The sequence below is a fragment of the Acomys russatus genome, chromosome 29 (genome assembly GCF_903995435.1).
Source record: "Acomys russatus chromosome 29, mAcoRus1.1, whole genome shotgun sequence".
Taxonomy (NCBI): domain Eukaryota; kingdom Metazoa; phylum Chordata; class Mammalia; order Rodentia; family Muridae; genus Acomys; species Acomys russatus.
The window spans coordinates 26,434,513-26,455,885 of NC_067165.1; the positions used below are offsets into that span (position 1 = coordinate 26,434,513).

Sequence of the window (21,373 nt, forward strand, 5' to 3'; positions counted from 1 at the left end):
TTGGTGGTGGTGGTGTGATGGGATCTGGTAACGGCATTTCATGAAGGGGTTACGTGCTTGGATGCAGTGACCTTAAGGGACGACTCTGAACAGGCCCGTCACAGTTATCTGACCTTTGTCGACCAAACTCGGTCCTGTGCTGGTTTGAACTCGGGTCCTGGCACGTGCTACGTGATAACGTGTGTCAACTATAGCACCCAAAAGTTTCTTCCCCCAGCCCATCCTTAACCCTTACCGAGTACGGCAAGACATTTAGAATCTCAACTTGTCCTTTTCTGATTGCGTAAGCGGCAATTTTTAAAACTTAACCGTAGTGGCTTAACCAAGTTAGTTGGTCAGAATTTGTGTGTGGAGCCCCCGGAGCGTCACGAGTTCGAGACTGCTGTGGGTTATTTTCAGAAACCTGTGCCAGTGTTTTAAGTTGCATGCATTAAACTAAGGGTCTTTGAAGCTTACAGGGTTGTCTTTTGCGGGGGGGGAAGGGGTCCATCTCTGGTAGACAAAGCTGTAAGGGTGAGGCAGGTAGCACGTGTGTGGGCTTGAAGACTTGTAACCACCACCTGCCTGTGGCCCTTATCGAAGCTGCAGCAGCTTCTCTGTAGCTGCTGTGGTCAAAACGGAGGCCCAGAGAAACAGTTTTCCTTGACGGTCGCGGTTCTGTTTGCAGTAACTGTTCTGCAACATTTTGGGAAAAGACAACTCCACCTTCAGATTTCTCAGGGCATCTAGGGGGTCAATCTATGAATATCAGGATACGTGCTAAGCGGGTGTGGCCCACGACCTTAATTTCAGCACTCAGGCAGTAGGCCAGCCTGGTCTAGAGTGAGTTTCAGGCTACAAAGAAAACCACACATCAGTGCTTGTATTCCACAAAGCCAGTACAAAAAAACTTTATGTCTTGAATGTGGAGTTAACAGACTAAGATAGTTGGAGGTAGTTTGGTGAGCCTTTAAATGTCTCTTGGTATGTAACAGTGCCTTGGTCACTTTTATCTGTAAGAGGCCAGTTGAGGACCAGGTGCAAGGGCTATAAGATTACTGTAGATAAGAAGGGAGGGGGGCTACAATTGGGATGTGAAGTGAATAAATTTTCTTTATTAAAAAGAAAGGGAAGTAAAAAATTGCTGTGGATAATTGTGTTGCCATTCATCTTAGCTGTTCCAGGTGAAGACGCCATGAAGTCAGTAGTACAAAAGGAGCCCACAAGACATGAGGGTGGTGAGGTGGCAGCAGTGGGGCCTGGTAAGTGGCTGTTTTGGGGTTGAGAAATGCAGCATGTTTCCAAGGGCTGTGGCTGGTTGTAGCCATGGGATCTCCAACTGCATGCCAGAGTAACTGGAGAGACTTTGACAGCCCAGGCCAGCACAGTGCCTGTAGCTGCCACTCAGCTTTCCTATACACATGAGGCCTGGGCTTGGCTAGAGTGCTGTCTGTGCTGTTCCTCAGTGCTCACGCCAAAGCTTCCTTCTGCAGGTTACACTCAAGGCTCTTGGAAAGTCTGCGAAGCTAGCCTGTCTGCCCCTCATTAAACCAGGTAAAGTTGCTCTCTGAGACAGCCTGACCCTCTGGTTCCCTTTCCCATCGGATCGCGACACTGGTCTTGGTGGTCGTAAAGGAGGAAGAGTACCCTGAAGCTGGCCTCACAGCACTGTACTCGGTATAGAGCATTGGCCAGATTCAGACATGCCCAGGCTCTAACATGGGATTATTTGAGAATTAAAGATGCCTCTGGGTAAAGATACCATTGCATTGCTGACTTGGATTTCTTTCATGCTTTTTTTTTTTTTTTAGGGCCGTGTAACCAGTGAAGGGGCCATCATTTACACTTAGGTCCACAGTTGGTGGTTAAGGGTAAGTTAAGGGCTGTTAGGAACCCTGGCTGGAAAAACTAAGGTTAGCATCTCAGTAATTCATGGTCTTGCCTGTGTGTGCTGTATTAGCTGCTCACATCCAGGGACCAGGATGCTTGCCGTGTGGGGTGGCTTGGCTGGTCCTCTACCCATTGAAGGCCATAAACAGTCCTGATCTTGCACTGTCCATTATCCCTGCAGCCAGGGAAGATGCATCCTGAGGAGGGGGGAGGCCGGCAGCCCAGACACTGGTCCATGATGAAACCTAATCTTAGTGGACATCTATGGATGAGAAATGCGGATATGGGACTGAGACCAGTTCTTAGAGAAAGCCTGATTGGGGATTTGAGCCTGAGGGCAGAACTAACACTGGTCCACTCACTTCCTTTCTAGAAAAATCCAGCAAGAGGAATGACTCCTTGGAAGCAAGCAGACAGCACTTGAAGATAGAAACAGGTGCATCTCAGGCCAGCCTGGTCTACAGAGTAAAATTACTTAATATGTAATTGTCAATAAAGACTTTGGAAAGTGTCTCTCTGTAAGTGGATTTTTAAAAATGTTCTGACTGCTACTAAGCCATCTCTTCATCCCCTTGATTATTTTGTGGTGTGATGCCCATGAGTCATAAACTGCATTCTGAGACCACATAGAGAAGGCTCTCAGTGTTGGACACCAGTGTCTTGCCTCTTGAGTATCTGACCATAAAGCTGCTTGACCCTCCACAGGGCCCTGACCTAGGAAGAAGCAAGGCTTAGTGGCTCTAATTATTTTGTTTTTTGAGACAGGGTTTTTCTGTGTTAATCTTGGCTGCCCTGGACCAGGCTGGCCTCTAACTCATAGAGATCCACCTGCCTCTGCCTCCCGAGTGCTGGGATTAAAGTGGCTCTGTAATTAGCAGGTCCTGTCACTGCTCAACTTTGTTCTGGGGTCAGTCAGTTGTGTTCTTTGGGCTTGTAGGAACTGGAGTTTTTCTACTGGTGGAAGACAGGATAATCAAGGCAAATTTAGTTTATTGAAGACTTACAAGTTTCACAGCCTGTGCCAATAAAGCTAGGACACATGGGGCCATGGATAACACTGGCTCTTGTGAGTTCCTGCCTGAGGACCAACTGCGGGCGGAGGTGATGCCTGTGGGAGGCAGGTAGGTATGGCCCTTGCTGGGAGCACTTGTCAGATGAATCTGAGTATCTCATACTCCTGCCTGGGCATTTTAAACGGGAGCTGGTTGGTTTTTACCATAGTTTAATACCACATAAAGGCAAAAGAGAAGTTGCTAACAATGCTGGAAACGACAGTTTTATTAAAGTCTTATAAAAGATAAAAGCTTCACAATTGAAAAAAATTCTTGCCTTGATAACAGTCCATGTGGCTATAGCATGGCAGGGATCTCTGAGCACACAGTGTCCAGGGGCTGCCAGTGACAGTCCATCAGTGCGTCATACAGCTCCTCGCTCTGCGCCATGAACTCCCTGTTGGCCTCAGTCACATCCAGCTGTGGTGCTGGGTCTGGAGGGAAAAGCAAAGGTCAACCAGGCCAAAGAGCCACTTACTTGGAGGAGTTCGGGTCCTGTCTCCAGGCTTAGGGTGGTGTCTTAGGAAGTGATTTGGAACATGTGACAGTTGCTGTTTCTCCTTCAGCTTACAAAGCCACACCTGAATAATTGTAGTCTTAGATTTCCTGTTCTCAAATTTAAAACTTAAAATTAAAAATTAATGAATCCAAAGTGCCACCTTAAGAACTGAACCAATATCTAATATAAGACACAGTCACATGAACTGGGGGACCTAATCCTGTCTGTCAGAAATCATTTTCAAGGGTAACTCCATTCCTTGGGAGGTGGAGGCAGGTGCATCATGAGTTTCAACTCAACCTTAGCAGATATATTGAAATGTCTAAAAAATAAAACCTGCCGGGCATGGTGGTGCTCGCCTTTAATCCCAGCAGAGGCAGGTGGATCTTTGTGAGTTTGAGGCCAGCCTGGTCTACAAAGGGAGTCCAGGACAGCCAAGAGAGACCCTGTCTCAAAAAACCAAACCATATCAGACATATAGGTTATTGGGGCTGGGTCCAGGTGCATCTCAAACTCAACCTTGCCTCAGCCTGGAGATTACAGAGGTGCTCTACCATGTTAGGCATGGAGGGCCTCAGTGTCGAGTCTCAGCAGGAGTTAGCTCAGTTAAGACACTGACACTTGTTATATTAAATAGCCATAGTTAACCTGGGGCAGGGCAGATATTAATCCTCTAACTACTCCCATAGTGGGGCAGGCATGTGATACCTGTTTTTATGTCATTTGTTTTCAATAACTTTTATTAAGCTACCTCCCAACTATAATCCCAAATACTTGTTAATGTTTTTATCTGGGCTGGATTCTCCATCCATGCTGGCCATGTGTTTTTCTTTCATCTAACCCATGGCGGCCTCCTCTCCTTCTCATGGCGGTCTCCCCCCCACCCCCTTCTCTTCTTTCTCAGGACCCTTAGCCACACCTATCTCATCTGCCCTGCCCAGGTGGGATGGCTTTTTATTAATCAAAAGGTGAGCCACAGGGACAGTACTTAGCACCAAAATACATTAGACTACCCCCACAGCTCTGTGTCCCTGTCTGGTCTAGAACCAACACTAGGTCTAAAGCCTTGCACTACCACACCAAGCTGCCTCGTTTTCCACTTCTGCTTCTCCTTCATCTTTCCTGGCACCATGTGGACCAGGCTGGCCTCTGACTGGGAAATACATGTCCTTGCCTGACAAGTGCGGTGGTTAAAGCTACCACCACATCTGCTCTTCTTTTTTGATACAAAGTCTCACCATGTAACCAAACCCCGCCTTCAACTCAAAGTAACTATTTTGTCTCAGTTTAAACTCAGCTGTACTTTAAGTAAACTAAGCTGCAGCCTGGCATGGTGTTGCACGCCTTTAATACCAGCACTTGGGAGGCAGAGGCAGGTAGAGCTCTGACTTCAAGGCCAGCCTGGTCTATAAGTTCCAGGGCAGCCAGGCAGGGCTACACAGAGAAACTGTCTGGAAAAACAAAACAAGAGCAAGCTCACGCATCTTTAGTGTTCTTTGGCATCTGGCTGGTACCTGAACAGGTAGCAGAGGCACAAGGGTCCTTACCTTCCAGTGCATCATCCCCGACCTCTTCATACGTCTGTCAAGAGAGGAGAGACCGGGTGAGGACCCTGAGAAAATCCAAGATGGCTTTTTACAAGCCTTCCCCACCTTTTCAAAGCCCTAGCCCATGACCAGTTCACTGGGGACAATGATGGTCCCTGGAGGCAAAATGAGACCCAAGAGTTGCCAAGCACGGTTACCTGCATGGTGCTCTGTGTGTAGCCATACTGGGGGTAGCTGTAGCTGTAGCTGCCTGTGTTCTGGTCATAGCCCCACTGGGCATAGTAGTTCTGGTACTGCTGGTAATACTGGTTGTAGCTGTAACTGTACATTTGGCTGTACTCAACTGGCTTTACGCGGCTCCTTACAGGAAACAAAACCAGCTGTAAGAGGACACTTCCCTCCCACTGCCCTCCACATTCCCTATGCCCGCCCTGCTGTACAGATGAGGGCACAGAACATTCAAGTGACTGCTCCAGGGCCACATGACTAAGGGACAGACAAAGCTAGGTGGTCTGCCTGCAGATCCCATGCTGGAGGACACAAGCTTTCCTGGCTCAACTGTTTGTCATGCCTGACTCTTTCTTCAAAATTCCCTTTAAAAAAAGATATGTTGCTGGGCGTGGTGGCGCACACCTTTAATCCCAGCACTCAGGAGGCAGAGGCAGGCGGATCTGAGTTCCAGGACAGCCAAGGCTATACAGAGAAACCCTGTCTCAATCCCCTCGCCCCCTCCCCCTGCAAAGATTTGTTTATGTATTCTATGCATATGGGTGCTGGCAGCTGAACTCAGGACCTCTGGAAGAGCAGACACTGCTCTTCTCAACCGCTGAGCCATCTGTTCAGTCCCTTTGTCAAGATCTTGGGAGGCTCTTTCCTCTAACATTGCAAAAGCTCAGGAAAACATGGCAGGAAAAATATCTGAGCTAGGGCTGGAAAGATGGTCAGAGGTTACTGAGTGCTCTTCCAGAGGTCCTGAGTTAAATTCCCAGCAACCACAAGGTGGCTCCCAACTATGTATACTGAGAGCTAGTGCCCTCTTCTGGTGTGCAGATGTACATGTAGGCAGAATACTATATATACATTAAAAAAAAAAAAAATCTGGGATAACTCCGGGCACAGTGGCACATCCCTGTAATCCCAGCACTTAGGGAAGCAGAAGCAGGAGGATGTCTGTGAGTTCCAGGCTAGCCTGGTCTACAAAGTGAGGTCAGGACAGCCAAGGCTACACAAAGAAACCCTATCTCAAAAAGACCAAAAACCAAAACCAAACAAACGAAAGAAATCTGGGCTAGCTGGGCAGTGGTGGAGTACACATTTATTTGTTTGTGTTCTGTTTTTCAAGGCTCCCTTTGTAGGCCAGGCTGGCCTTGAACTCACAGCGATCCACCTGCCTCTGCCTCTCAAGTGCGGGGATTAAGGGCACCACCATGCCCGGCTGGAGTACACCTTTAATCCCAGTACTCAGGAGGCAAAAGCAAGGGGGTCTCTGAGTTTGAGGCCAGCCTGGTCTACAGAGTGAGTTCCAGGACAGTCAAGGCTACACAGAGAAACCCCTATCTGTAATAATAATATAATAACTGATAAAAATAATAAAATGATAATGACGACTCAAGATGGATTTCAAACTACAGACTACTCACCACCTGGCCCACACTGCAGCTGCCTTTACTATCTCTGCAGGAACGTTACTTTCCTGTGGAGTTGAGCTCAAGTCTTTCACATGCTAGGCTGCCTCATCTGATGAGTTACCTAGGATTTGTAATTTGTTCTTGCAGTGCTGGGGACACATACAATAAAGGCCTTATTTATCACTGCCATCATACCAACAAGAAAGCTAAGTCTCTAAACACTCTGGAATTGACAAGATGGTTCAGTAGGTAAAATGCATAACCCTGACAACACACACAAAGATGAAAGAAGGCAGATTGCTGAGTTCAAGGACAGCCTGGTCTACAAAGTGAGTCCAGGACAGCCAAAGCTACACAGAGAAACCCTGTCTCGAAAAACAAAACAAAGCGAAACAAAAACAACAACAACAACAACAAAAAAACAAATAAAATGTCTTAAATTTAAAAACTAAAGCCAGGCGTGGTAGCACATGCCTTTAATCCTAGCATTTGGGAAGCAGAGGCAGATGGATCTCTGTGAGTTCGAGGCCAGCCTGGTCTACAGAACGAGTCCAGGCCACCCAGAGCTACACAGAGAAACCCTGTCTCGAAAAATCAAAACAAAACAAAACAAACAAAAAAACTAGAGCCAGGTGTGATGACTCTCACCTTTAATGACAGCTCTTGGGAGGCAGAGGCACTGCTAAATATATGACCTTCTTTATAAAAAAAGAATAAAGTCCCGTGATTTGGCTGAGGCTAATCCTAGGACTAGACTTAACTCCCAACAGGGTGCCAAATCCACAAAGGATCCACCACTTTCAAAGTCAGGAAAAACATGTATGGAGAAACAGGCTCAGATCGAAGTGGTAACCTAGTTGAGAAAATCTCAGGAGCACAGGCAAAGCTCAGGCGTGGGATGATGGTTTCCACTAAGAGTGTCCTGACATCAACATCACACAGGAGCCACACGCTGACTCCAGCATGCAGCTGGCTGGCTCGGGAGAATCACTTCTCTCCTCTCCACTGGCACATCCCATTGCTCTGCTCAGGAAGCCAGAGAGGAAGCTGTTAGCAGGAGCGGAGAACACCAGGCACTGCGAAGGCGGCACTTGACCGAGCACCTGTAAACTCCTCACTTTGTGAAGGGGACTCAGCTGCTGTCTGCTGAAGCATGCAGCTCTAGACCAGGATGCTTTGCTGCAGGCTGTAGGCAGACTGTCCACCTCTTTATGAAGCTATGCATCTCCACCACTCTGTTGACAGCAACTGAGGTTCATCTTCCCTGACTAGGCTCCTTGTGTCTCCTTCAGGCAGTCTCCAGGGCCTGACCCCTTTTCCTGAGGGCTTGAGGACACCTCCCCAGGGGTGGGCACTGATTACTAACAATGGCGTTCAGTGTGGCATAGATAGAACAAGTTAGACGTCTGCAGACGAGCCTTTGTTTCTGTTTACAGCCATATGGACAGAGTCTAATTATCGATCACCCTAAAACAGCAAAAACGATCAACAGAGGAATTGTTGGACAGAACCTACACATAAAATACGCTGCAGTAGTTAAACCTAAAACCATCGACAGGAGACTATTTGAGTGGTGGAGACTGAGCTTTGCTTAGAAGGTGAGGTCTGATACCAAGCAGCCCCATTCCTACCAAGAAGCACACGCAGAGAATTGTGCAACTGCACGGGGAAGTGTGCAAATGGAATAAACAGAGAAAAAAGGAATAAATATTACTTATGAAATTCAAAAGTAAGTGAAAGACTCTGGGTTTGAACTCCAGAATTACAAAAGAAATAAATCTTACCACATGTAAATTGACTTATATATATGAACTTGGAAGGGAATTGAGAAATGATAATTAGCCAGGCATGCTACCTTTTTTGTTTGTTTTTTAAGACAGGGTTTCTCTGTGTAGCCCTGGCTGGCCTGCAACTCTGATCCTCCCATCTCAACCTCCTAAGTCGGTCCTCTGGAAGAGCATCTCTCCAGACCTGTAACTTTCTCTGCTGAGCCTGCTGGACCACACCTTTAATCCCATCACTCTGGAGGCAGAGGCAGATAGATCTGAGTTTGAGGCCTGCCTGATGTACAAAGCAAGTTTTGGGCCAGCCAGGGCTGCATAGTGAGACCTTGTGGAACATGCAAGTCTCTGTTGTGTCAACATGACCATGTGGAAGGTCCACCCTGAAGTCTGGCAGCCTCTGTACTACTTCTGCTAGTGGAAGGGCACAAGGGTTGCCCTGTGCACTGACTGCAGCACCCCTCGCTATGACCTCCTGGATGCTACCAGCACATCCTCTGTCCTAATACCCTAAGAAATTTCCAGATGCTGTCAATGCCTCCTAGGGAGTGACATCGCCACCTGCTGAGAAGGACTGCACTGGCTGAAGGATAAGAAGTGTCACTCATGATAGCATACACATTTAATGCCAGCACTTGGAGGCAGAGGCAGTTGGGTCTCTGTGAGTTCCTGGGTAGTCAAGAATAGATAGTAAGACCTGTCTCAAAGAACAAAACAAAGAAGCCAGGTGTAATCAGAGAGGCCCTGTCCCTGAAAAAAAAAAAAAAAAAAAAAAAAAACCAAAAACAAAAAGATGAGCCAGGTGTGGTGGTAGTTGCCTGTAATCCCAGCACTCAGGGACGTAGAGGCAGGCAGATCTCTGTGAGTTCGAGGCCAGCCTGGTCTATAAAGTGAGTCCAGGACAGCCAAGGCTACACAGAGAAATCTTATCTTGAAAAACCAAACCAAACTAAACCAAACCAAACCAAATCAAACCCAAAAAGATGTTACTAATGGAAAAATCACTTTATGCTTGTGTAAGACAACACACTTGAACTTACAAGAGTTTTCTATTTCTACCTAGCTAGTTAACAGTGAGACATACAATATTTCAGAAGCTATCCAGAATTGTTTTTAAATGAATTTATTAATTTTATTATTATTTTTGCTTTTTTTTTTTGAGACAGGGTTTTTCTGTGTAGCCATGGCTGTCCTGGACTTGTTTTGTAGACCAGGCTGGCCTTGAACTTACAGAGATCCACCTGCCTCTGCCTCACTGAGTACTGGGATTACAGGAATGCACTACTGCACCTGGCTCTATTTTTTTTTTTTTTTTAAGATTTATTTATTATTATGTTTACAGTGCTTTATCTGCATGTACACCTGCAGGCCAGAAGAGGACACCAGATCACATTATAGATGGTTGTGAGCCACCATGTGGCTGCTGGGAATTGAACTCAGGACCTCTGGAAGAGCAGCCAGTGCCCTTAACCTCTGAGCCATCTCTCCAGGCCTCTATTTTTATTTTATATGCACTGGTGTTTGCCTGCAGTGTATACCTGTGGGAAGGTGTTGGACCTCTAGAACTAGAGTTATAGATGGTTGTGAGATGCCATGTGGGTGCTGGAAATTGAACCTGGGACCACTGGGAGAACAGCCAGTGTTCTTAACCGCTGAGCCATCTCTCCAGCTCCAACTATTTAGAATTCTGAGCCAGTCATTCCCACTGCAACAGACACTATCTGGAACTTTGTGAGCCTCCATATAAAAAAAAAAAAGTTTCCCCTCTGTTTAACTCTGATCAATTCTATAGATAATTTCCCAACAGCAGCTGTTGTGCAAGAAGTAAGGACATAGAAACAAAGGTAGGGCCTCGGCTCTTGCCCTCAACGTCTGACTACCTAGCTGGGAGCATACTAGTTCATCCCCACACCCAGCCTGACCGAAGCACACAGTATTTGTGACTTCTGCCTCTCTGTCGCTTTGTGTCCCATGAATGGATGGGTGTCCTGATTAACAAACAGCCAGCGAGAGCCCCAGGCTGGTCCAGGGCCGCTGCTCTCTGCAGGACTCACGCTTTAGGAATGGCCACACTGAGCCGCACAGGTTTAGACCCCAGTCCCACTGCTCCCTGGCACTCCGTCAAGGCTCGCTTCTGTTCCAATTCATCTGTAAATTTCACAAAACCATAGCCCCTGGAGGGAGAGAAAACCCAACACACTCCTTAGATCCCAGCTGTGATGAAGCCTACACGGAACGGAGGGTGGGGAAGAAGCAGGAGGAGCACAGGGGAGGAGGGCTGGGGGGGGGGGCGGCGAGTCCCAGCACACACGGTGCAGAGGGTCAGGGCAGACACACTGTGATCCCCACACTGCCAATCCCTTCTTTCTGTTCAGTTGCCCACTCCCCTCCACACCTGCATCCAGGCTCCTTCCTAGTGTGGAAGGCAACACTGTTTCCACTGTGAAGTCGCCCCACACGCTTTTCAGACCTTACAAGGAGTTATGCGAGGTATGTGGTGAAGCAGGTACAGACAGACCTGGTTCCTGATGCCTGCAGTTGGTGAGCGCCCTTCCCATGGAGTGCCACACTGCACTAAAGAGCAGCCAGAGTTCAGAGGTCTGATAACTTGCTCAAAGTCACACACACACCAGAAACTCTGGGCCACATGCCGAAAGCCGGAGGATAAGGACTGCATTGGTCAAGAGTCTATCTTTTGCTGCTAGTGGCACATGCCTGTAATACTAGCACTAAGGAAACCAAGCATGGAGAATAGTGAGTTCCAGGCCAGCTATGGCCACATGGAAACAAAGAGGAGAGACAGGACTGAAGAAGTGCCTCTGTGGTAGGGCACTCACTACTCACTGGCTTAGCACACTAAGTAGCTAGGTGCAGCCCCAGTACTGAAATATAAAAAGAATGCGCCATTCTTCGATTTGGAGGATATATATGGCTGGGTTCAATCCTATGCACAGTAAAGATGAAAGAAAATAAGAAAAGCCTTCCTTCCCGCCTAGAGTTGGGAAATAGAACTCGGGACCTTGTACACGCTAAGCCAGCTCCCTAACGCTGAGCTATACACTAGCCCTTTGAATGTCTTTAACTTTTTTTTTGTTTGTTTTTCTCTGTCTGGCAGTAACAGTCCTGGCTGTCCTGGCCTCTCTTTGTAGACCAACCTGGCCTTGAACCCAGAGATCCACCTGCCTCTGGCTCCTGAGTGCTGGAAATACAGGTGTGCACTACCACATTAGGCTAAACTATAACATTTTTAACTACGTAGAAAGCCTTAGTAACAGAAGTAAACAGTGACAACTAGCTATTTATATTATTTCCTCTACTGTCAATCATATGAATGCCACAGCTAGATTGTCTTAATGTATAGATTGGAACATAGTCATTTGTCTACTGCATAGTTCCTTGTCAGTGATGGTGAGGTTCAAACCAGGCTGCCTGGCTTGGAAGCCTGCACGCGGAGCCACCACCCTCCCTGGTGTCTCCTCAACACCTTCACAGGGGTATGAATGCAGAACCAGGAGGAAACACAAATAGCAGGGAAGGCCTTACTTAGACACGCCTGTCTGGTCCAAAACCACCTTGCCTCCCCGGCAGGAGGGGTAGACTTTGACAAAGAACTCATACAGCATGCCATCATCCACGTCTGGGGTCAGGTCCCCCACAAAGAGGGAGTACTCAGGGCTGAGAGGAGAGAAGAGTAAACAAACAAAACAAGACAAAAAAAAAAAAAAAAACAAAAAACAAAACAAAACAACAAAAAAAACACAAAACTCTGATGTCAGTTTCCGAAATCTTCCTTTCTCCGCTTTTCTTTTCTTTTTGTTTTTTTGAATCAAGGTTTCTCTGTGTAACAAGAGCCCTGGCTGTTCTGGACTCGATTGGTAGACCAGGTTGGCTTTGAACTCACAGACATCTGCCTGCCTCTGCCTCTTGAGTCTCTTTTCTAAGACAAAAGATTTTGCTATGGAGCCCAGGCTGATCCCAAACTCCTAGCAATCCTCCCACCTATGCCTCCTGAGTGCTGGAATTGAACTACAGTACATTTTGCCATATCTAGTGATATCTGGCATAGTTCAGATAAATCTCTAGGGCCTTCTCAAGAACACCAAATCTGATTTGCCTACTTAATCAGATACCCTAGACTCATGTGTGTGAAGCTTAGTCAGCCTAGCATTTTAGTTCATTATACATGTGGCAAAGGAGTTATGGAAACAGTACCATGTCCTGAATTTTCCAAACAATATAGGAAAGTTGTCTGACTTTTAGCATCAAGAGTTCTCTGAGTTTGAGGTATGGCCAACTGCTATAAGTTTTAGGGCAGCCAAGGATATAGTAAAAACTTGTCTCAATAAAAGAAAGTAAAAGAACAAGAGAGAGAGAGAGAGAGAGAGAGAGAGAGAGAGAGAGAGAGAGAGAGAGAGAGAGGTGAGAGGCAGAGAGACAGAGATCAGATGAAGGGATAGATCAGAGACATCTTCATGGAGTTTTCGCATGTTGAATGTAATGATAAAATAAAATAAGACACTCGGGCTGGAGAGGTGGCTCAGAGGTTAAGAGCACTGCTCTTCTAAAGGTCCTGAGTTCAATTCCCAGCAACCACATGGTGGCTCACAACCATCTACAATGACATCTGGTGCCCTCTTCTGGCATGCAGACACACATGCAGGCAGAATACTGTATAAATAAATAGATCTTTAAAAATAAAACAAAACAAACAAAAAAACCAAGACACTCTAAAGCCCTAAAGCTATTTAAGATGAAACGCTCAAACTCTGTTGGAAAAGGATCAACAAAGGTTTTCTGAAATGTTTACAAATGTATTTAGTTTTGAGAATCAGTTTTTGTATTGTGCCACCATGTCAGGTCTATTTTAGCATTTCAGGCATGATACCCATTCTTTGTGTAAAATTAGAATATAAAAACTCACAAAGAAGCTAGGCAGTGGTGGTGGCTCACACCTTTGATCTCAGCCCTGGGGAGGCAGAGTCAGGCAGAGCTGAGTTCCAGGCCTACAGAGTGAGTTCTAGGACAGTCAGAGCTACACAGAGAAACCCTGTCTTGAAAAGCCAAAAACAAACAACCCAACCTCATAAGAAAAATAAAATTAGTGGCCAGACCTGGTAGCCCAGGTAGAGCGGAGGATGCACAGCTCAAGGCTAGCTTTAGCTCTGTAGCAAGTTCACAGTCGGCCTTGGGTGTGTGAGACTTTGCCTTGATGTCTACACACATGCTGGAAATGAACTCTAGTCCTCTGCAGGAGCAATGAGCCCTCTCAACTGCTGAGCCATCTCTCTAGCCCATCATATGGTTTTTGAAACAGAGTCTCATATAGCTCAAGTTAGCCTCAAACTCCACATTTTGCTTAAAATGACCTAATCTTCTGATTTACCCGCCTCCACCTCCCAAGTGGTGGGATTGCAGGCATGAGTCTCTATGCCATTTTATGTGGTGGTGGGGACTGAACCCAGGGCTCCCTGCACAGACACTGCCTAACGAGCTACATCCTCCAGCCCTGTCATTCCTTTTGAGTTTACAAAACTTCAATATGATCCATTAGATCTCATTTCTGCTACTTTTAGTTCTCATATATTGCCCAGACTGCGCGCAGGGAACCTCACCTGTAAACCTCAGGCATTCAGGAGGCCACGGCAGGAGTCTGAGGTCACCTAGGCAACACAGCCATATTGCCTACACCATGACATGAGGACTCTACAATGTGGCTGGGGAGCATTCCAATAAATGAACACATTATAACTGAGCCCCTTCTCTACCATCAGGCCGTCTAGGACTCTCTCAGCGTTCCCAATCGCACACATGTTTTAATAAGCACTTGTGAGGTTACTCCTTGCACAGAACCATGAATAAATTCTCAAAGTCGGAATTGCACGGTCAGTGTAAAACAAGCTTGGTAAAGCTTCTGAGACATTGTCTTAAATTGTCAAAAACTACTGAAGACTAAGGAGAACAACTCAATTGTTTGGTTTGAGTAGGGGCCTTGCCATGCAGCCCTGGCTAGCTGAGAACTCACCATGTACGCCAGGAGTACCTCTAACTTGCCATGTTCCTCTTGCCTCTACCTCCTGAATGCTGAGAGCAGGGATGGCATGGTGCCACCATGCCTGACCACAGTGCTGTCTTTAGAGGCTGAAGAACCATTGTTCAATAAGAAGCAGAGTGAAGCAGGCAGCATTGCTTCCAATGTCGAAATGCAAAACTGGACCACTTCTTCTAGCCTGGACTGCTAAATCCCTAAGGCTGTAGAAATGCTGCTTCCTGAGAGCCACTGTACATGATAACCAACGCATACTGTTATAGTAAGTAGATTATTATTATTATTATTATTATTATTATTATTATTATTATTATTATTATCATTCACAGTGCTGCCTGCATATATGCTTGCACAACAGAAAAGGACACTAGATGTCACTATAGATGGTTGTGAGCCACCATGTGATTGCTAGGAATTGCACTCAGGACCTTTGGAAGAGCAGACCTCTGAGCCATTTCTCCAGCCCCCAATAAGTAGATTCTTACTGAATAAGACCTCAAAACCTAACAGGGTGGAAGGTTGAGGGAGGACCACACAGAGCAAAGATATGATACTGCCAAGCATGGTGGCATACACCCAAAATCTTAAGCACCTATGAGGCATAAAGATGACTGCTGTGAGTTAAGGCCAGCCTGGGCAACATAGTGAATTCTAGGTTAGTGTAGGCTACAGACCCCGTCTCAATAAAAAAAAAAAAAAAATAATAATAATAATAATGCTAGTTGGCGGTAGCGCATGCCTTTAATCCTAGCACTTGGGAGGCAGAGGCAGGCGGATCTCTGAATTTGAGGCTAGCTGGGTCCACATAGTGAGTGAGTTCCAGGACAGCCAGGGCTACATAGAGAAACTTTGATTAAAAAACAAAAAATAAACAGCCAGGGCTGAGACAAAATATAGTTTTTGCCTTCTGGGGAGGTTTGAGTGAGACTGGCCCCCACAGGTGCATATATTTGGTGTTTGGTGTCCAGTGAGTGAAAGTGTGTCACTGGGCTAGGCTTTGAAGTTTCGAAGGCCCACTCCAAGCCCCATGTCTCTCTGCGCCTACTGGTCAGGACATTGTTGTCAACCACCCCTACAATGCTTACAGTGTCTGTTGCCATGCTCCCTGCCATGATGATAAAGGGCTAGCCTCTGAAACTCTAAGTAAGCCCTCCCCCCATTAAATGCTTTCTTTATAAGAGTTGTCTTGGTCTCTGTGTCTCTCCACAGAAATCTTGAGTGACTAAGACACCTTCCATGCACAAGGATCTGGGTTCAATTAGCAGCACTATGTGTCTTTACCATCTAGCAAACCTGGGGGTGAAGCACATGTCCTAACCCAGCACGTGGGAGGCAGATGGAGCAGACGGTTACAAGTTTAAGGTCATCCTTGACCAGAGCTTGAGGCCAGTCTGGGAACATGAGACTCTGTCTCCCCCACTAAAAGGAGCCATCCAAAAAAGGAAGGACAGGGCCTTGCCTCACACGGAGGCCAGGGAGGGGGAGAGTGCTGCCTTTCAGAAGGGGGCAAATTGCAGCCAGATTCACGTCCCCACCCTCCTGTTGGCAGTAATTGCACCGTAACATCCTGTGCTTCTGTCCAGACATATATTAGGGCTTGGCCTACACTGGTGCGGCTCCTTACCTACTGTCTGGTTGTTTTCCATAAGTTGCATAATTCAGTTTAAAACGTTTTGCCTGGAAATTTAAAAACACATGGACAATTAAAATGGAGAAGGGTCTTTCAAAAGTCAAACAATATTTGAAAAAAACTGAAATAAATTACCTTGGCCAAAACATCTCCCCCTCTCTAAGCCTCAGCTTTTCTCCTGTATAAAATGAAGGGGTTGCAGGGTTGACCGTTAAGGGCACTGCCAGCTCCATGGTTCTATGAGCCCAGGTGTGGCAGCTGGTACAGCTGTAAGCTAAGTAACTGTAGGAAGAGCAGAATGTGACTCTCTTGAAATGTGTTCTTGCTGCTGCCAGCCTGTTCTAGATTCTCAACTAGGAAAAGACCTAGAGCTTCATTTTTTTTTTTAATTTTTAAAAAAGATTAAAAAAATATTTATTTATTATTATATATGCAGTGCTCTGCCTGCACGTACACCTGCAGTACAGAAGAGGGCATTAGATCACCTTATAGATGGTTGTGAGCCACCATGTGGTTGCTGGAAACTGAACTCAGGACAGTGCTGTTAACTGCTGAGCCATCTCTCCAGCCCCTAGAGCTTCAAATCTTCATTTATTATTTTTGATGGAGAATGAACCCAGCGACCTGGGCATGCTAGACAAGTACTCTACCACTAAGCTACACCCCCAGCACAATTTTTGGATCTTCTGTAATAAAGGGAGTACTGCAAAGCGGAAGGGCCTGGGCTTGAAGGCAGTTAATCTTCCGTCTGAATCTTGGCTCTGCCACTTGCTACCTCAGCGAGTCATCGCACCTCCCTCCGCTTCAGTTTCCTGGTTGATCAAAGATAACAGAACCTATTGTGCAGGTGGCTTGGGGATTAAATAAAATGCTGTAAGTTTCTGGTAGCAATTCATTATGTGCTGGTAATTAACGACAACAAAACGGCAAGGTCTTCATCATCCCAATGTCCTTACAGGTGTAGCTCCTGGAAGCGGCTTCCCATTAATTTTGTGCAAACACTTCTCGGCTGTGGCCAAATCGGCAAATTCCACAAAGCAGTAGCCAGCTGGGATTCTGGAAGCAAGCAGAGAAAAAGTGATAAGGATGTCCAGCTACATCTTGGCCAGAAGAGAGAAAAAATGGCTTTCTTTCTTTCTTTTTTTTAATATTTTTATTTAATTTTTAAATTTATGTGCATTGGTGTGAGGGTGTCAGATCTTGGAGTTACAGACAGTTGTGAGCTGCCATGTGGGTGCTGAGAATTGAACCTGGGACCTTTGGAAGAGCAGACGGTGCTCTTAACCACTGAGCCAACTCTCCAGCCCCAGCTTTCTTTTTTTTCTCCCCCCCTTTTCTGTTAAGACAGGTTTTACTACATAGCTCTGTCTGCCCTGGAACTCACTCTGTAGACCAGTCTGGCCTTGAACTCACAAAGATCCACCTGCCTCTGTCTTCTAAGTGCTGGGATAAAAGACAGACATGTGCCCAGCTTAAAAAAAAAATGGTTTTCGGGGGCTGGAGAGATGGCTCAGAGGTTAAGGTATTGAGTTCAATTCCCAGCAACAGCATGGTGGCTCACAACCATCTACGATGAGATCTGGGACCTTCTTCTGGTGGGCAGGCTCACATGAAGGCAGAATGTTGTATACATAATAAATAAATAAATAATTTCCAATAACGGTTTTCTGATAGAGCCACACTATTTTTATTCTACTCTGTAGTCCAGATCAGAAACAACTACAAACTTAAAGACAAGGACTGTGAATCTGGCCAGTCCCTGACTTATTTAATAAACCACTTACTATGTACCTATGAAATGCTGTCAAAAACCCTTAATGTGATCCACTCAGGCCTTCAGATCCATTATCTGGCTTACTAGAACTTGAGAATAGCCCCAGAGAAAATACAGAAGAAACCAATCCAGAAGGTCACGATTTCTATCTACGTTAGAGCTGGGTAGTGGTGGTGCACGTCTTTAATCCCAGCACTTGGGAGGCAGAGGCAGGTGGATCGCTGTGAGTTCGAGGCCAGCCTGGTCTACAAAGTGAGTCCAGGACAGCCAAGGCTACACAGAGAAACCCTGTCTCGAAAAACAAAACAAAACAAAACAAAAAGTGTACATTAAACTGGGCAGTAGCAACACACAACCTTAATCCCAGGTCTCTCAGGAGGCAGAGGCAGGCAGAGCACTGAAAATGTGAGGCCAGCCTTGTCACAGACTCAGTTCGAGGATAGCCAAGGCTACACAGAGAAATCCTGTCTCGAAAAGCCAAACAAAACTACAAAGTCCACACTAAAGCACCTGCCTAACACCCACGGGATTCTGTACCCAGCTCGAAGGCAGGGAAGTGTCATAGGAAAAGGAAGGCTGTGGAGTTGCTCATGATGGTGGTATATACCTGTGATCAGAACACTTGAGATGGCAAAGTTTAGAAGCTGAGGCTAGCAGGCTGTCTCAAGTTCAGTGCCGGTCCTGGATGCATAGTGAGTTCAAGGCCAGTCTGCACTATAAAATGAGACCCTGTCTTTTTAAAGATTTATTTGTAGCCGGGCATGGTGGCGCACACCTTTAATCCCAGCACTCGGGAGGCAGAGGCAGGCAGATCGCTATGAGTTTGAGGCCAGCCTGGTCTACAAAGTGAGTCCAGGATGGCCAAGGCTACATAGAGAAACCCTGTCTCGAAAAACAAAAAAAAAAAAAAAAAAAAAGATTTATTTGTTTATTATGTATACAGTGTTTTCACTGCCTGTTCCCGCACGCCAGAAGAGGGCACCAGATCTCATTCTAGATGGTTGTGAGCCATCATGTGGTTGCTGGGAATTGAACTCAGGACCTCTGGAAGAGCAGACAGTGCTCTTAACCTCTGAGCCAGCTCTCCAGCCCTGAGACCCTGTCTTTTATACTTTTTGTTTGAGACGGGTTCTCTACGGAGCCTTGGCTGCCCTTGAACTTAATATATAGACTATGAAAGCCTTGAACTCAGAGACCCACCCACCTCAACTTGTTTCCAGAATTCTTGGATTAAAGGCATATTCAGCTCTTTTAAAAATTCTTTAATATTTACATTAATTATTTGAAAATCCTTTGCTTTTTTGAGACAGAGTATCCACCATATAGCTCTGGCTCGTTCTGGCTTCCCAACTGCTGGGATTAAAGGCATATACCACCACTGTTCATCGATTATTTGAGAATTCTGGACAACGTATCATGGGTCCAGGGTTTCCAACTCCGGTCAACAGGCTTATGAGGTAAGTGCTCGTACCTCAGCCTGACTGCTGAGCCACCTCACGGCCTTCCCTGGAAACTTGTACTTCTAAACTCTCCTAATTTCTTGAAAAAAGAAAGAAAGGAAGGAAGAAAGAGGAGAGAGTTGTGGGTGACATGCCACATGCTCAAAACTATAAAAAGGTTCAGCTGTAAAGAGTTCCGTACAGTAGTACAGAACCAAGGGACCTCAGTCTGATATTCAGCAACCATGAAGGGCCACACCGGATTTGACACCGCCGGCCTCCAAAGGCACCTGCACTCTTGCCCATTACATACATACACCTGTAATCTAAAGTAAAAATAAATATTTAAAAAAAAATAAAGAATGCCGGGCGTGGTGGTACACGCCTTTAATCCCAGCACTCGGGAGGCAGAGGCAGGCGGATCGCTGTGAGTTCGAGGCCAGCCTGGTCTACAAAGTGAGTCCAGGATGGCCAAGGCTACACAGAGAAACCCTGTCTCGAAAAACCAAAAAATAAAAATAAATAAATAAATAAAAGAAAAGAAAGAAAGAAAGAAAAGAGCCAGGAGTGGGGACACACCTATGATTCCAGTACTTGGGAGGCAGAAGCAGGACTGCTGTAAGTCTATGGTACTACAGCGAGACCTTGTTTTTTTTAACACAGGTTCCAGCATCCTGACTGGCAACACTGGGGTAATGAAACCTGAACTACTCGGGACTTCTGCTCAGGAAGCCACCTTCCACATTCCTTTTTTTTTTTCTTTTTTTTTTTCCCCCAATGGTTTTTCGAGACAGCGTTTCTCTGTGTTAGCCTTGGCTGTCCTGGACTCGCTTTGTAGACCAGGCTGGCCTCGAACTCACAGCGATGCACCTGCCTCTGCCTCCCGAGTGCTGGGATTAAAGGCGTGTGCCACCGCCCGCCAGGCTCTACATTCCTTTTTTAATACTGTGATCCCTCCTACTAGGAATGGTGAGAGGCTCTGACCCTGTGCAGTGTTTAAGACAGCAGCAGCCACTTCTATTCAGCGAGAAAAGAAAGAGGAAAAGGGAGCCGTACCCAGTGAGGCGGTTTCGGATGATTTTGACGCTCATCACGGTTTCCCCCATGGTGGCGAAGGCTCTCGAGATGAAGTTCTCATCCATGTAAGGCTCCAGCTGCGTAAACACCAGGGCAGAGGCCCATGAGGGGGTCCAGCCCTTCCCACAGCGTCCAGAACATTCCACTGCGCTGTCAAGCTAGACTAGCCAGGTTTTCCAGAAGGGCGCACGCCTCTAAGCCCACTGCTCGGTAGCCAATGGCAGGCAGATCGGTCTACATCGTGGGTACCAGGGAAGTCAGGACTAGAGGAGACCCCCATCTCAAAGCAAAACAAACAAAACAGCTCCCCTCTTTATAGAACTCCCCATGCCTTCCGCCCTAGAGACACAAGACCCCTCAACCCTTGGGGTTCCTCCCACTCACTCCACGCCCCCAAAATCTCGTTCTTTCCCACACTGGAAAGATGGACCCCAGAACCTCTAACCCATAGACTCAGCATAGGATGAATCCTTCTTTTGATGTTCTAGACTCCCTGTCCTATGAGGGCCGGGGTAAGACAGGGCCTCGCTACGAAGCCAGAGCTGGCCTAAAGCCTCGAGCTTGTGGCAATCCTCCTGCCTCTGCCTCGCAAGTGCAGGGATTAAGGTGTGCGCCACCACAACCGGCCTGGTTTACTTTACGTCTCCGATACCTTTCCTGTTCACTTCCACCCTTCTGGGATCCGAAGACCCCTCCCCCTCGGGCCCTTCCTCCTCCAAAAACTCGAGACCCTCTTGTCCTCCTCGGAGCGGAGGTGTCCCTCACTCACGTCTCCCATCCACAGGCTGGCCGCCATCCCGCACCCGGGCGGGGACTGTGCGGGCCTGTGGCGCGCGCTCGCGCCAGTCTGCGCAGCCGAGCCCGCCCGGAGTCTGCGCCTGAGGCACCTCCCGCGCACACGCGGCGTAGGCGGCTGGAGGCGCGGATCCGGGTTTTCCTTCGATCCGTCAGCAGCTTCCGGCTAGCAGGGGGCGTGGCATCGTGGCAGGCCCGGGGCGTGGCTTCGGCACGGGCAGGGGCGTGGCTCCGAG

General features: G+C 47.0%; 1 protein-coding gene and 4 non-coding genes across 5 annotated transcripts; 4 read left to right on the forward strand and 1 right to left on the reverse strand.

The window, feature by feature from the left end:
- The first annotated feature begins 565 nt into the window (after positions 1-565).
- On the forward strand, positions 566-701 carry LOC127212082 (small nucleolar RNA SNORA16B/SNORA16A family). The gene has a single exon (XR_007833467.1). It is a non-coding gene; the product is annotated as a small nucleolar RNA SNORA16B/SNORA16A family (small nucleolar RNA).
- A 569-nt stretch (positions 702-1,270) lies between these two features.
- Positions 1,271-1,400, forward strand: LOC127212087 (small nucleolar RNA SNORA44). Its single transcript, XR_007833472.1, has one exon. It is a non-coding gene; the product is annotated as a small nucleolar RNA SNORA44 (small nucleolar RNA).
- A 159-nt stretch (positions 1,401-1,559) lies between these two features.
- LOC127212088 (small nucleolar RNA SNORA61) lies at positions 1,560-1,686 on the forward strand. Its single transcript, XR_007833473.1, has one exon. It is a non-coding gene; the product is annotated as a small nucleolar RNA SNORA61 (small nucleolar RNA).
- Positions 1,687-2,096: 410 nt separating this feature from the next.
- LOC127212108 (small nucleolar RNA SNORD99) lies at positions 2,097-2,170 on the forward strand. The gene has a single exon (XR_007833491.1). It is a non-coding gene; the product is annotated as a small nucleolar RNA SNORD99 (small nucleolar RNA).
- A 1,048-nt stretch (positions 2,171-3,218) lies between these two features.
- On the reverse strand, positions 3,219-21,215 carry Trnau1ap (tRNA selenocysteine 1 associated protein 1). The gene is made up of 9 exons (XM_051171014.1): positions 21,112-21,215; positions 20,322-20,419; positions 17,009-17,108; positions 16,047-16,099; positions 11,920-12,051; positions 10,431-10,550; positions 5,165-5,327; positions 4,968-5,001; positions 3,219-3,355 (listed from the first exon to the last, which is right to left on the reverse strand). The coding sequence occupies exons 1-9, from the start codon at positions 21,136-21,138 to the stop codon at positions 3,219-3,221; spliced, it is 864 nt and encodes a 287-aa protein (XP_051026971.1). The 5' UTR covers positions 21,139-21,215.
- Positions 21,216-21,373: the final 158 nt, after the last annotated feature.